At 36.8% G+C, this 16,149-nt stretch overlaps 1 protein-coding gene and 1 long non-coding RNA gene across 4 annotated transcripts in view; both read left to right on the forward strand.

Annotated features, from left to right (window-relative positions):
* Positions 1 to 16,149, forward strand: part of HIKESHI (heat shock protein nuclear import factor hikeshi) — a 42,739-nt gene that overhangs the window by 3,073 nt on the left and 23,517 nt on the right. For all 3 annotated transcript variants that reach the window (XR_008421241.1, XR_008421240.1, XM_019450028.2), the window contains exon 2: positions 1,406 to 1,643. Coding sequence is in view for 1 of the 3 variants with exons in the window: in XM_019450028.2 (XP_019305573.1) it covers positions 1,406 to 1,643 (238 nt within the window). In the remaining 2 variants the exon portion in view is untranslated. The remainder of the gene's footprint in view (positions 1 to 1,405; positions 1,644 to 16,149) is intronic.
* On the forward strand, positions 3,107 to 8,909 carry LOC128776190 (uncharacterized). The gene is made up of 2 exons (XR_008421242.1): positions 3,107 to 6,266; positions 6,323 to 8,909. It is a non-coding gene; the product is annotated as an uncharacterized LOC128776190 (long non-coding RNA).

The following is a 16,149-nucleotide window of genomic DNA, read 5'->3' on the forward strand; positions in this document are numbered from 1 at the left end:
TTTGGTGTTTTGGTCAATAGTCAATGGCCATAGCAATTAAAAAGAAAATGAAAAAACGTTGTATCATATTAACTCTTGACGCCTATCGACCTGAGTGCCCTCAGAATTTCTACTTTTTGCTAATGGATGTGATATGGCAATTACCAATAATTTTTTTGAAGTCGATAAAAGAATTTTCTCTGTGGAAGTAGATTTCTCAAACTTCAAAATAAGATAAGATCTCATTCTAGAAACTGACATTCAATTCTAGAACCGAAAGTTAGATTATGAAATGAGTCAAGAGGAAACTTTTATAGGTTCCCACTTAGCACATTCGGGGTAGAATTTTTGCATTTTATGTACAGTTGATTTTCGTTGTTCACAATAGTTAGGTTCTGTGAAGTCAGTGTGAACATTGATTTGGTAAATAATGAATTGTTTCCCCTAGGGGAAATACAGGGTTAGGTTTCTTTGAGCCTCTGATCTGATGACAGTTTTTATCAACTTATCATTACATAACTTTGTTTTTTGTATGTTTCTGTTTAAAGGCATGTTATTTAATATGTGTTGTTGATTCATTAACATTGAACTTAACAGCCAGTAACACCATAACTCATTTCTGAATGAAACTTATGTAACATACTTTCTAAATAAGGCACATAACAACCTTTTTGGACTTAGGAATACCAGCCAGCATTTCAGTGTGCCATTTTAAATATCAGAATCACCAACAAAAAGCAGAAAATACAAACATGGCAGTAAATTGATTGTGAAAAGGACACTCGTTTACAGTATGAGAGCTGAAACAAGAAGGCACAGCTAACTTTTTTCCACTTCAGCTGGGAACATGTGCATTAGGCAACTCAGAATTTTTGCTGCTCTGCCCATTAACATGTCCGTGAATGACCACCATAGGGTGATGAATATTGATTTTGTGCTTGGAAATAAATTTTAGTGAGTAGACAAATTAGCAAATATGGAATCTGCAAATAATGAGGGTTAACTAATTCCTTCTGGATTGCTTACCCATTTTAATTTCCTGAAGTTCTTTACCTTTATACTAGAGGATAAGGCTTTGGTGGTGTGGTATTTTGAACAGCCTTTCATTTCTGTAACATACTGAAGCTGTAGTAATTTACTTGTGTAAGTAAATTCCTTTCAGGGCACTTCAGAAAGAATTTAGTTATGTTTTTTAAAGGTTACACTCATTACATGATCATTTTAAGGCTGAATATGTATATATTTGGATTTTCTTTTTAAATTTAACACTTTGGTATATTTGGAAATTCCATATAGACTATCAGATTAACCTGAGGTTATACTGGGTATAATGTCTATAATTGCTTATACTTGGTAACAAGCAATACTGTAAGTGTTCTAGAAACTCCTCAAACTATTGAACTAAGATGAGTTTCTTATTTTCTAGGTGCAAACAGCTGCACAGCAAGTGGCAGAGGATAAATTTGTTTTTGACTTGCCTGATTATGAAAGTATCAACCATGTTGTGGTTTTTATGCTGGGAACAATCCCGTTTCCTGAGGGAATGGGAGGATCTGTCTACTTTTCCTACCCTGATTCAAATGGGATGCCTGTATGGCAACTCCTAGGATTTGTCACAAATGGGAAACCAAGTGCCATCTTCAAAATTTCAGGTCTTAAATCTGGTAAGAATAATGTTAAAATAATTTCATAATTAAGCTGTTTTCTTAATAGCATGACATAGGATATGGCTTTTTTTTTTCATTATGTTTTTCTGGTTGCTAAAATGGTATATTATTTTTAAAAATTCAGATGATACCCAGAACATTTGAAAAGTAAAAAGCAAAGGACCTCTTTCTTGGCTCTTCACATTTCCATCCTCTGTCCCTGGAGAGAACAACTCTTTGTATGGTATATACTTTTGTAAAGGGATTTTATTGGGTGTTTTAATAAATAATGACAAGGCATCTCAGAATTTGTGATACGCATCTGTGTTTTAAATAAACAGACAAAGCAAGTAGACGTGTTTATGAAATAAAATGAGAGTTCTCTTTTTTTTAAATGAAGATTTTTGAACTTTTAGATTTGATTACCCTCCAGTGTTTTTCTCTTGGTTGTACTGACATTGCAGGTGTCAGAACTTACAGGGGCATAATCCTTGCTTTGATGCTTTGAAGTATTTTGGAGAAATGTGAGAACAAAACTAGATTAGGTGCTATTTATTGCTACTGAATCTCCGGTTCCCTTGAAAATCTAGATGAAAACAGACATGAAAATTCTTAGTACATTCTTCTGTCTACTGAGTCCAAGGAAAAATTATATTTAGGCAATATATTTATATATTTAACAAACATTTGGGTATATACTATTAAGATTTAAAGATAATGATTAAGTTCTTGGTGGAGATGACTCATATTCTTATAAAGGAAGATAGTTTTGTAGACCAGTAATTAGAAGGGTGCAGTGTAATAGTGGATGTTTTTACAAGGTGCTGAGAGAGAATATACAGGGGAGCAATTAACTCTCAAGTGGATTGGGGAAGGTTTCCAGGAGGAGGTGATATTGGGACTCTTGGGAGGAGAAGAAGTTTGTTAGGCCTGTGGGAGGCCTATTGGACATTCTCTTCTAGGTGGAGATAATATGTGTATAATGGAGAAATTTTGAAAGCGTGGTGTGCACAAAATGGTACAAGGGTAGGATAGGCAGGCATGGATCAAGAAAAGCTTTATGTATCATACTGACTCATTTGAATTTAATAGATTAGCAATTTTAAATGGACTTAGAACACAGGCCTATTTGGTAGTATTAAAAAAATGTGTGACATAATGTAAATACTCAAAAGTTTACATGTACTCTGAAGCCTATCCGTTTTTCCCTCCCCATAAAGAACTGCTCCAGGGATGCCTGGGTGTCTCAGTCAGCGTCTGACTCTTGATTTTGGCTTAGGTCATGATCCCAGGGTCGTGGGATTGAGCCCCATGTTGGGCTCCATACTGAGAGTGGAGCCTGCTTGAGATATTCTCTCTCTTTCTTCCTCCCTCCCCCCTTCTTCCCCTCCACCCTGCTCGCTCTTATCTCTCTCTAAAGTAAAATGGGGGAAAAAAAAAAAAAGACCTGCTCCTATAGGTATAGAGGAGCCGGTAAACAATTTTGGGTACGGGAGGTGATATGATCAGGTTTTGTTTTTAGCCTGGGGGCTGTGTAAAGAATGAACTGGAGCAGTTCTGGCCAGATAATGGACAGTTAAGTGCTGTTATTTTATGTAGTTGGAATTCTACAAGAAGCAGTGGGAGAAAGAGAGAGAAACAGAAGGTAACAATATTTAAAGCTAAATTCTGTTTAGAATTAATGATAAATACTTATCTCTAGATTTAAGAAGCAGGACAAAATCCCTACAGTCCTTCTCAACTGGGGTTCCATGAGATAATTATGCTAAATCCTAAGACAGTGCTTCTTAAAGCATGATTACCTGACCAGCAGAATCAGCATTAGCATTAGCATCACCTGGGAGCTTGTTAGAAATGCAGATTCATGGCAGGACCCCAGACCTACTGTGTCAGAAACTGTGGTGAAGTCCAGTAGTTTATAGTTAAATAAGTTCCCCAGGTGTTTTGTATGCTACAGTTTGAGAACACTAATGTCTCATACATTTAGCATGGATTCAGTTCTGAGTAGTCTTAGGGAGAATTAAGAAAATAGTCATTCTCAAATCACTTTTTCTCTTTTATGTGACTGTGCCTAAAAATAAATGAACAATCTGTAAGTAGAAGGAATATGAATGGACAATTCAGTACATCCTCATGAAATTTCTGGGCCTTTACTGGAAAGAGAAAGTAATAAAGGAATCAGAGAGAAAAGATAAGTTATTTGTAACTGGATGGCAGTTAGTTTAGCAGACTTATCATGAGTGAATAGAGGCCAAAACTAATAGATTAATATCTTTGAAGTGCCAAGGAAACATAAACTAACTCTCAAAACTTTAAAGTAATGGAGAAATAAATATATTGAGTTGGAGGTGGAGAGTTTACTACTCATAGACTATTACTGAAAGAACTATTGAATACTTGTACTTTATAGGAGAAAATTGAACCCACAGTGTAGAAGAGCATGCAAGAGGCAAAGTTTAAGATTGGTAAACACGTAGACTAATCTGGCAATGTGATTGTATAAAACAACACAATAAATAACTTAAATGCAGAAGAATTAAATACCGTACTAGAAAATAATACATAAGACAGGAAGGGTAGTGATCTGAGTTAAAGCTTTCTGAGTTCTTACTGTTTAGAAGGGATAATAGTATTGATTCTACTTTCAGATAATCCTGTTAAAATTTAAGGAAAAGTTAAAAAGTAAAAGCGTACTATATTAAAAACAAAATAAGATGGATGAAAATAATTTCAGTTATGTCAATTATCAAAACAAATGTAGACAGGGGCGCCTCGGTGGCTTGTCGGTTGTGTCAGACTTCTGCTGAGGTCATGATCTCACAGTTCGTGGGTTCGGGCCCTGCATTGGGCTCTGTGCTGACAGCTCAGAGCCTGGAGCCTGCTTCAGATTCTGTGTCTCCCTCTCTCTCTCTGCCCTTCCTCACTCACACTCTGTCTCTCTCTCCCTCTCAAAAGTAAATAAAACATTAAAAAAATAAAAAAAATAAAAAAAGAAATGTAAACAGAATACACTTGCCAGAGAAGACATGGAGGCTCCAGGATGGAGTTTTTTTTTTTTTTTTAATTTATTTTTTAAATTTACATCCAAGTTAGTTAGCATATAATGCAATAATGATTTCAGGAGTAGATTCATTAATGCCCCTTACCTATTTAGCCCATCCCCCCTCCCACAACACCTCTAGTAACCCTCTGTTTGTTCTCCATATTTAAGAGTCTCTTATGTTTTGTCCCCTTCCCTGTTTTTATATTATTTTTGCTTCCAGGATGGGATTTTTTTTTTTAAAAAGCCGCAAACAAATAATTATGTTGCTGCTTATGAGGAATGGATCTAAAACACCTTAACACAGGAACCAAAAAAAAAAAGTCACAGATATATTTATTTTAAGAAAAACTAGACTAAGACAAAAGCATTATCAGGATTTAGAAGAAGATTCATTAAGAATGAGAGAATTCATTAGGAAAACCAAAATATTTTTAGGAAAAGATAAGTCATGTGTTTGTATATGTAACTTCAATATCTATTTAAAAATTGACATTTATTTATTTACTTATTTTTTAAGTTTACGATTATTTTTAGTAATCTCTACACCCAATGTGGGGCCCAACTCACCACCCAGAGATCAAGAGTTGCATGCTCTTGGGGCACCTGGGTGGCTCAGTCGGTTGATTGACTGACTTCAGCTCAGGTCATGATCTTGCGGTCTGTGAGTCGAGCCCCACGTTGGGCTCTGTGCTGTCAGTTCAGAGCCTGGAGCCTGCTTCAGATTCTGTGTCTCCCTCTCTTTCTGCTCCTGCCCCACTTGCGCTCTATCTCTGTCTCTCAAAAAATGAATAAATGTTAAAAAAAAAAAAAAATGAAAAAAGAAAAAAGAGTTGCATGCTCTTCTGACTGAGCCAACCAGGTGCCCCTAAGAAATTGACATTTAGAATGATAAATGGTATTAATATTTTATCTAACCCCTCTTGATAATTAATACATCAAGTAAATAAAATATTAGTAAAATGGAGGATTTGAATAAAAGATTAACAAGCTTGAGCAAATGACATTTATAGAACCCTGTACCTAATAATTAGATTATACACTTCAAAAAAAATTTTTTTAAGTGTTTATTAATTTTGGAGAGAGACAGAGACAGAATGCAAGTGGAGTAGGGTACAGAGAAAGAGGGAGACACAGAATCTGAGGCAGGCTCCAGGTCTGAACTGTCAGCCCATCGCTCGACCTCAGGACCTCAGGAACCATGAGATCGTGACCTGAGCCAAAGTTGGACACTTAACTGACTGAGCCACCCAGGTGCCCCAGATCATGTACATTTTTAAGTACAGAGAACATTTATGACATTTGACTGCATACCAAGTCATGAAGCAAAATGCAGTAAATGGCAGATAATCGGTATGTAGCCTATAATGCAACGTAATTACAAATCAAAGGATAAAACATTGTTAGGTTTTGAAATCTTCCCTTTTGCACGTAGCTGTCTGGGCCCAGATGGTTTTACAAAGTTCAGTTAAACCATTATGAAACAAATTGTTCATCTTATATAAGCTTTCAGAGAGTAGAAAGAGATGGTTACCCAGGTTATATACATATTTTATTAATGTTTATTTATTTTGAGAGAAAGCAAGCTGGAGAGAGCGATTGTGAGGGAAGGGCAGAGAGAGAGGGAGAAAGAATCCTAAACAGACTACGCTGTCAGCACATAGCCCCACCCGGGGCTCGATCCCACAAACTGTGAGGTCATGACCTGAGCTGAAATCAAGAGTTGGATGCTTAACTGAGCCACCCAGGCACCCACCCAGCTTATATTTTTAAGCTGGTACAATCTTAATACCAAAAAGGACAAGGACAGTATGAAAGAGGAAATTTGGCCTCTGTCAATTTTATTTATTTAAGATTTTTATATCAATGTATATAAAATAGTTACAAAATGAATTCAACAAGATATCTTTTCTTACTTTTCATGGTAGAATATTAAAGCATATACAAAAGTAGACCAGATGGAACACTGAACCTCTCTGTACTCATCACTTAATTTCAAAAACGACCAATTCATGGACATTGTTATTTCTTTTATATTCCCACTCACTTCTCCCTTGTATTATTTGGAAGCAGATTCCAGAATCGTAACATGTAGTCCATAAATATATTTGTATGTGTCTTTAAAAGAGAAGGTCTTTCTTTCTCTTTTTAAAACAGAACCATAATGTTGCTATCATGTCTAAAAACTAAGGATAATTCCTTAATATGGAATTCAATGTCTAGTGTTCAGATTTCCAGTGATTTCAGAAGTTTTTTGTTCATATATTTTAAAGTTGTAAATACTTTCAATCAACCTTGTATATTGCAACTGGTTGATCTCTCAAGTATCTTTTATAAAAATTACAGGTTCAGTGTATTTTCTGTTCTCTATTTCCTGTAAATTAGTTGGATTTAGAGGTTTGATCAGACTTCATTTGAGATTATTTTAAAAAAATTGTTGGTAGGATTATTACAGGTGATAGTATGTTCTTTGATCAGGAAGCAAGTAAAACTTTGGATTGAGAGTAACTTTTTCTATGAGTGTTCTGCAAGATGAGCAAACATTTCTAATAAATTTTAACTGAATAAAGGAGCGATGTTTTGGAATATGAGTAGTACGTGATGCCGAACATCACGTGATCACAACTGAGCCAATAGTTCTTGAAATTCTCTTTGATATACAAGTGCTTTGGATTACAAGCATGTTTCCAACGAATTATGTTCACAAACCAAGGTTTTATTGTACATGGTTATCTCTTTTTGTAAAATTAACATCCATAAATATGCAGTGCCTACATTTGTTAATTCAGTGGGGGTTCAAAATCATCATATTCTAATTCTGTTACTTCATTTATTAGCTATAAAGAGACTCTTGAATATCTACTGTTTGGTTACCCAGAGGTAGAGTCATTATAGGAAGGGCATAATAAATGCTTGCCTTTCCTTTTCATATATTAGTGTTCAAAAAATGAGTTGATTTCCTAACATCCAAAAGTAGTAAGCTTTTTTTTAAAGATTGTAAAATCATGGAGTTATGTGGTATATATTTATTTATGTTGTATGTGTTCTAACCATTGGCATACCTCAGGATCCACTGAACCTAATTTTAATTTTTCTGTAAAGATTTTATTTTTTAAAATAATCTCTACTCCCAACATGGGGCTCAAATTTGAAACCCTAAGATCAAGCATTGCATGCTCCATTGACTGAGCCACCTAGGTACCCACTAATTTTAATTTTTCATTTTCTTTTTTAGGCAGTTACTGATCTTTCGTGATTTTTACCCTTTCTTAAGAAATCTTCCAAAGAAAAGGGGCACCTGCGTGGCTTAGTTGGTTAAGCGTCTCTTTGGCTCAGGTCACGATCTCATGATTCATAAGATTGAGTCCCATGTCAAGTTCTGTGCTGATAGCGCAGAGTCTGCTTGGGATTCTCTCTTTCTCTTTCTGCCCATCCCCTGCTTGCACTCTCCCTTTCTCTCTCTAAATAAATAAATAAACATTTGAAATAAAAAATACAAACTCTGGGGCGCCTGGGTGGCTCAGTCGTTTAAGCGTCCGACTTTGGCTCAGGTCATGATCTCATGGCTTGTGACTTCGAGCCTGGCCTCGGACTCTGTGCTGACAGCTCAGAGCCTGGAGCCTCTTCAGATTCTGTGTCTTTCTCTCTCTCTCTCTCTCTGCCCCTCCCCTGCTCACACTCTGTCTCTCTCTGTCTCTCAAAAATAAACATTAAAAAAAAAAAAATCTTCCCAAGAACAAAAAACTTACTTTTTATTAATAATTTTAATAATTTATTGAGATATAATTGACATACAGTAAATTGTACATTTTTAAAGGGTGCATTTTGATAAATTTTGAAGTATGTATATATACTTGTGAAACACCACACTCAAGATAATAAGCATATCACCCCCAGAAGTTACCTAGTGCTCCTTTGTAATCCCTCCTTTTATTTTGTCTCCTAGCCTAGGCAACTACTGATCTTTGTTTCACTATAAAATAGTTTGCATTTTCTAGAGTTTTATATGAATGAAAGCATACAATATGTATGCTTTTTTGCCTGGCTTCTTTGACTTATCTGAGTTATTTTTAGAACCATCCATGTTGTAGTATGTATCAATTCATTTCTTTTTATTTCTGGGTTGTATTCCATTGTATGGATGTATGACTATTTGTTCATCCTTTTACCCGTTGATGTATATTTGGATTGTTTAGGGGTTTTGACTCAAAAAATAAAACTCATATAAACATTTGTATACAAGGTTTTTGTAGGGACACATGCTCTCCTTTCTTTCGGGTAAATATCTAGGAGAGGAATGGCTGGATTGTATGGTATTTATATGTTTAACTTTTTGAGAATTTGCCAAACTTGGGGCACCTGGGTGGCTCAATTGGTTAAGCATCCAACTTTGGCTCAGGTCATGATCTCAGGGTTTGTAGGTTTGAGCCTCACTTCAGGCTTTGCTCTGACAGCTCAGAGCCAGGAGCCTGCTTCAGATTTTTTGTCTTCTCTCTCTGCCTCTCCCCCACTTGCACTCTCACTCTCTCTCAAAAATAAATAAACATTAAAAAAAATTTTTTTTGAACTGCCAAACTATTTTCCAACATGGTTGTTCCATTTTACATTCAACCAGCAGTGTATGAAAGTTCTAGTTTCTCTACATCCTTGTCAATGTTTGGTTCGGTTCACCTATTCTAATCTGTGTGGAGTGGTATACATTGTGATTGATTGATTGTTTAGAGAGAAGGTGAGCAGGGCAGAGGGAGATAGAGAATCTCAAGCATGTGGGACACAATCCCATGACCCTGGGATTGTGACCTGAGCCAAAATCAAGAGTTGGCCACTCAACTGACTGAGCTACCCTGGTGCCCATATTGTGTTTTATTTTTTGTTTTTATTAAAAAAAATTTTTTTAATGTTTATTTTTGAGAGAGAGAGACAGAGTGCAAGCAGGAGAGAGGCAGAGAGAGACAGGGAGACACGGAATCTGAAGCAGGCTCTGTGCTCCAAGCTGTCAGTCAGCACAGACCCCAACATGGGGCTCGAACTCATGGACCATGAGATCATGTCCACATTGTGTTTTAAATTTGCATTTCCCTAATGACTAATGATGCTGACATTTTTTTATATGCTTATTTGCATGTCTTTGTATGTTCCTTGTTGAAGTGTCTATTATTTTACTAGGTTGTTTTATTACTGAGTTTTGAGAGGTCTATATGTATTCTTGATGCAAGTTCTTTATAAGATATGTGGTTTGAAAATGTTTTTTCCCAGTCTTTGGCTTGTCTTTTCTCTTAACAGTGCCTTTCATAGAGCAGAAGTTTTTAATTTTGATAAAATCAGTTTTTCAGTTTGTTCTTATATGGATTGTGCTTTTAGTATTGAACCTAAGAAATCTTTTCCTAACCTTTTTCCTAACCCAAGGCTACCAAGGTTTTCTCCTTGTTTTTTAGTTTTAGATTTTATATTTATATCTGGGATCAAATTTGAATTAATTTTGTGTTTAGGGCAAGGTATAGATTGAAGTCCATTATATATTTTTTCAGATGGATAGCCAAGTGTTCCAGCACCACTTTGTAAAAAAGACAAAGTATTGGCACATTTTTCTGCATCCATTATCAAGTATGTTCACTTTGATATTTACTTGGGAACTCCCAGAGTGCTCCATTTTTTTTTTTAATTTTTTTTTTTTTCAACGTTTTTTTATTTATTTGTGGGACAGAGAGAGACAGAGCATGAACGGGGGAGGGACAGAGAGAGAGGGAGACACAGAATCGGAAACAGGCTCCAGGCTCTGAGCCATCAGCCCAGAGCCTGACGCGGGGCTCGAACTCACGGACCGTGAGATCGTGACCTGGCTGAAGTCGGACGCTTAACCGACTGCGCCACCCAGGCGCCCCAGAGTGCTCCATTTTAAAGTAAAATATAAACATACATAAATGAATATTTATTTATTTATTTATTTATTTATTTATTTATTTATTTATTTAGAGGGAGGGCACAAGTGAGCGAGCAGCAGAGAGAGAGAATGCCACATGTGGCAGAGAGAGAGAGACAGACAAGAGGGGCTCACCCAGGGCTCATGTTTTACCCGAAGTGGGGCTCATGCTCACTTGAAGCGTGGCTTGTGCTCACGTGAAGTGGGACATGAGCTCATGTGAAGTGGGACACGAGTTCTCCCAAAGTGGGTCTCGAGCTTACCCAATATGGGACTCAAACTCAGGAATTGTAAGATCATGACCTGAGCTGAAGTCAGATACTTAACAACTGAGCTACCCAGGCACCCCATAAATAAATATTTGTATATTGATTTTAAAAGACAAGAGGGGTGCCTGGGTGGCTCAGTCAGTTAAATGTCCAACCCTTGATCTCAGCTCAGGTTATGATCTCCCAGTTTGTGAGCTCGAGCCCCATTAGTTTGAGCCCTCCTTTGGCCTACATGCTGACAGCGTGGAGACTGCTTGGGATTCTTTCTCTCTCTCTCTTTGCCCCTCCCCTGCTCGTGCATGCATGCTCTCACTCTCAAAATAAATAAACTTTAAAAAAACTAAAGAAAAAGACAAGAAATTAAATAGATACTATTACAGTTTTTCAATTTATTTTATTTTAAATGGTTATTTATTTTGAGAGAAAGCATGCATGTAGAGCAGAGGAGGGACAGAGAGAGAGGGAGAGAATCCCAAGCAGGCTCTGCACAGTCAGCACAGAGCCTGACACGGAGCTCAATCTCATGAACCATGAGATCATGACCTGAGGCAAAATCAAGAGTTGGCTGCTTAGCCAACTGAGCCATCCAGGTGCTTCAATTAGAGTTTAAAAAAAAAAAAAAATTGCTAGTTTTAAACATGCTAGAAGATGAGATGGATACTGGTAAATATTTATAGTAAAAAGCAGTATAAGAAGAGAGCTAATTGGGGGAAAGAGTGATGATGTTTTTGGTTTGGGTTTGAGGAGCCTGTGGGACACAATAGCAGTGCCTCAAATATAAAATGGTAAGTTTTGTATAGGAATAGGCTAGTAGCCAGCTAACTGCTAACCTTTTGCATAGTTGGAAAGTGCAGGCTTATATTATATGCAGAATTGTATGCATTAAGGTGAATTTTAGCCACCAGCCAGTAGACGAGGACCCATTGTTTGTTTTTGGAGACATACACATTATATTGTCAATTTAATGCATACCTTTATCTCTCTTCTTTTTGCCTCAGCTTTGCCAGCATTTTGTGTTTCTTTTTCATTTTTTTTTTTTTTTAAATGTTTTTTTAACGTTTATTTATTTTTGAGACAGAGAGAGAGACAGAGCATGAACAGGGGAGGGTCAGAGAGAGAGGGAGACACAGAATCCGAAACAGGCTCCAGGCTCTGAGCTGCCAGCACAGAGCCCGACGCGGGGCTTGAACTCATGGACCGCGAGATCATGACCTGAGCCGAAGTCGGACGCTTAACCGACTGAGCCACCCAGGCGCCCCTCTTTTTCATTTTTGATCATCACTTATTCCTTGCAGGACATGCCTTGGGGAATAGTGAAAAATGTTTTTTGTCTATCCTTTTCTCATTGCTTTTGGCTCTCTTTTCCCTTTTCTCTTGTGATCCCCGACAGGTTGAAGGTTGGTGTGCCGGTAGCATTTTGGGGTAATAATAACCTAGACATTTTCTTATTGTGTTATTTAATCGAATTTGGAGAATATTCAGCAATTAGAAATGTGTTAATTCAATTGCTATACTTGGAACAATAATAATAAGTTAGATATGTTTTCTGTTGTGGAGTTAGGTAAAATAGTCCTAAAACCTAATCCCAGAGTAAAACCTGATTCAGTAAGGGAAAATGGATTTATTTCCATTATGATAATTGGATTGTATTGTATCAATTGTATTGATAATTTTATCCATTAAAACAAATTTTCAAAGCAGTATTTATGATGGACAAAGCACAATATTTTATTAAAAATAAAGCAGCTTAAAATGTTTAGAAACTTAGCGCATATCAACATTAAGCAAATGATAAAATGCTGTTAAAATGTTTTGGGTTTTTTTTTACTAGTAAGTTGTTTGGAAAAGCATTTTTTGGATGTTTAAAGTATTAGAGTTCTTTTTACATAAAAATAAGATGTTATTCATAGTAGGGAATGGTGTATTATTAAAATAAAAGAATAGGTTGACTTTTTTTTTTTTGAAGTTTATTTATTTTGAGAGAGAGAATGAATCCCAAGCAGGCTTCCATGCTGTCAGCACAGAGCCCAATGTGGGGCTTGATTCCACAAACCATGAGATCATGACCTGAGCTGAAATCAAGAATTGGACGTTTAAATGATTGAGCCACCCAAGTACCCCAAGAATAGGTGGACTTTTAATAGATCTATATTGTTGAACCTTTGAGATGCCCTATATTCAAGGGTATAGGTTTTATTACATTGGGCATTCTTAGCTAAGTAGCATGGCAGGGTGGGAAAGAGACGTGTTGAAGTACCTCCAGGCAGTTGTGATTGAACTGAAAAGTTATGAAGCTGAATTTGTATGAAAAAAATTTCATTAAAAAAAATGTTTATTTATTTTGAGAGAGAGAAGAGCACGAGCTGGGGGTTGGTGGTGGTGGGTGCAGAGAGAGAGGGAAAGAGAATCCTAAGCAGCCTCTGCACTGTCAGCACAGAGCCCGATGTGGAGCTCAAACTCATGAACTGTTAGATCATGACCTGAGCCAAAATCAAGAGTCGGAGGCTTAACTGATTGATCCACACAGGTGCCCCTCAAAAAATTTCATTTTAAGAAACTTTGGCACTGTGCAGTTTTCTGCTAGATAATGAAAGATTTCTTAACTTTTCACTGAACAGTCCTTGTTGGGGCAGGTTAAGAGAGCTCTGTTGGGAGAATTGCATTTGATAGGGAGTCTTGAAACCAGTTACTGTGAGTTTTATTTTGATTGAGAAAAGATTCTTTGTGACTCTTGGGGTCTGAAAGGAGTTATATGGTGAATACATTTTTCTGGAACAATCTGGAGGTGATGGTTAACAAGTAGGATAGGGCTAAACTTGAAAATACGTAATGAAGGGTTTGATGTTAAGAAACAAAAATAGGGGCGCCTGGGTGGCTTGGTCGGTTGAGCGTCCGACTTCGGCTCAGGTCATGATCTCGCGGTCCATGAGTTCGAGCCCCGCATCAGGCTCTGTGCTGACAGCTCAGAGCCTGGAGCCTGTTTCAGATTCTGTGTCTCCCTCTCTCTCTGCTCCTCCCCTGTTCATGCTCTGTCTCTCTCTGTCTGAAAAAGGAATAAACGTTAAAAAAAAAAAAAATTAAAAAAAAAAAAATAGGGGCGCCTGGGTGGCTCAGTCGGTTAAGCAGCTGACTTCGGCTCAGGTCATGATCTCATGGTCCGTGAGTTCGAGCCCCGCGTTGGGCTCTGCGCTGACAGCTCAGAGCCTGGAGCCTGTTTCAGATTCTGTGTCTCCCTCCCTCTGACCCTCCCCCATTCATGCTCTGTCTCTCTGTCTCAAAAATAAATAAACGTTAAAAAAAAAAAAGAAACAAAAATAATCTTCCCTTCATCCCCACCTACGTGGGATATAGAAATCCTAAAAAAAAAAAAAAAAAAAAAAAAAAAAAAGCACAAGCTTAGGAGATAAGATTTGGTGGTTAGAGAATTGGAGAATATGGGAAGTTTCTTTACATGAGTCTCTTGTAATTTTGTCTTTAGATGCTGTCCTTGGTCTTTATAATGTGAAAGATATTTAACCAAAAAATTAGTAAAAATTTTGAAATACTGAGAGTTCTATATAAAGAGATTCTTCCCTCTATAAAGAGATTCTTCTCTTTAGTAGAAGTGTATACCAACTCAAATTGGCACATACAAAAGAATATTAACAAAATTAAAACTTGTTTTATGGAACTTATATTAAAAGTATCCATAGGTACTATGGGTCTTTGGCTATACCATGATTTTCTTTTCCTATCTTCATATATTGCTTTGAGATTCCAGTGACTATTGGCTGTATAATGTGTGATGTAAACTCAAAAGCATTTCCTAGTGTTTTTTCTTCTATTGCTCTTTTTTGGCACCTCCTTCTGTGTCTTTAATTATGCCCCCTTACCCCCATTAGCAACTCTGATTGAACAAAATATTTCATGTTGTAAACAGAAGGCCCCTGGTTAGCAGAAACCAAACACTATAAATCAAACCAAAGCAGAACATCAAATGAAGTAGACGCTGACTTATCTAGGCTGTTCACTCATGTTAGGGGTTGATTCAATATTTACTCCTTTACCCTTCAAGCTATGTAGATGTCCAGGCTTGAGATACCTGCTGCTTTTTTTGATTCCCATTTCACACTGTGCCTCTAACTTCCTTTTTCAGGGACTGTCTTGTATTCTTCTTTTTTTTTTTATTGAATATTATACTAATTTTAGGTGTATAAATATTGATTTGAGAGTACTACACAATACTCAGTGCTCACCAGGATAAGTGCAGTTACCATCTGTTAACCATAAAATGTTGCTACATTACTGACTATATTCCCTATGCTATACTTTTCATCTGGAAGCTTCATATGGCAGTAACCCATGTGTCCATCAGTAGATAAATGTATAAAGAAGTCTATGTGTACACACACACAGCGGAATAATACTCAGCTATAAAAAAGAATGAGATCTTGCCATTTGCAATAATATGGATGGACCTAGAGGATGTTATGCTTAGAGAAATAAGGCTGAGAAAGACAAATACCATATGATTTCACTTATATGTGGAATCTTAAAAAACCACACAACTGAACACAACAGATTCTTTTTTTCTTAAAATTTTTAAATGTTTATTAATTTTTGAGAGAGAGAGACAGACAGACAGAGCATGAGTGGGGGAGGGGCAGAGAGAGAGGGAGACACAGAATCTGATGCAGCTCCAGGCTCTGAGCTATCAGCACGGAGCCCAACATGGGGCTTGAACTCATGAACTGTGAGATCATGACTTGAGCTGAAGTCAGATGCTTAACCGACTGAGCCACCCAGGTGCCCCAACAGATTCTTAAACATAGAGAACAAACTGGTGGTTACAAGATGGGGGGTGGGTGGAGGGATGGACAAAATGGATAAAGGGGATTAAGAGGTACAAACTTCCAGTTATAAAATAGGTCATGGAGATGAAAAGTACAGCATAAGGAATCTATTAGTCATTAATTCTATACCATTATTTTCAAGTTGTCTATTTACATTGTGAAAGCTTGGGAAATATAACAGGAATTACTTTAAGCATTTAATAATAAATTATTAATAATAAATTATTAATTTATTATTAATTATAACAATTATAGTTGTTTATATACTTGTTTAACTAAAAAAGTTCCTGCTTACGTAATTTAGACTTTGTTGTATTGCTCAACTAATTAACTGAAAATCTGCTTCATTCTTAGCATGTATGCGTCAAGTGATGACTGCTTTCAGTTAGGATCTGAGTGTGTGTGTGTGTGTGTGTGTGTGTGTGTGTGTGTATGTGTGTGTGTGAATATTAAAATCACTCCA

This window comes from Panthera pardus, unplaced genomic scaffold (genome assembly GCF_024362965.1).
Source record: "Panthera pardus isolate Hobbes unplaced genomic scaffold, ASM2436296v1 HiC_scaffold_12, whole genome shotgun sequence".
Classification (NCBI taxonomy): domain Eukaryota; kingdom Metazoa; phylum Chordata; class Mammalia; order Carnivora; family Felidae; genus Panthera; species Panthera pardus.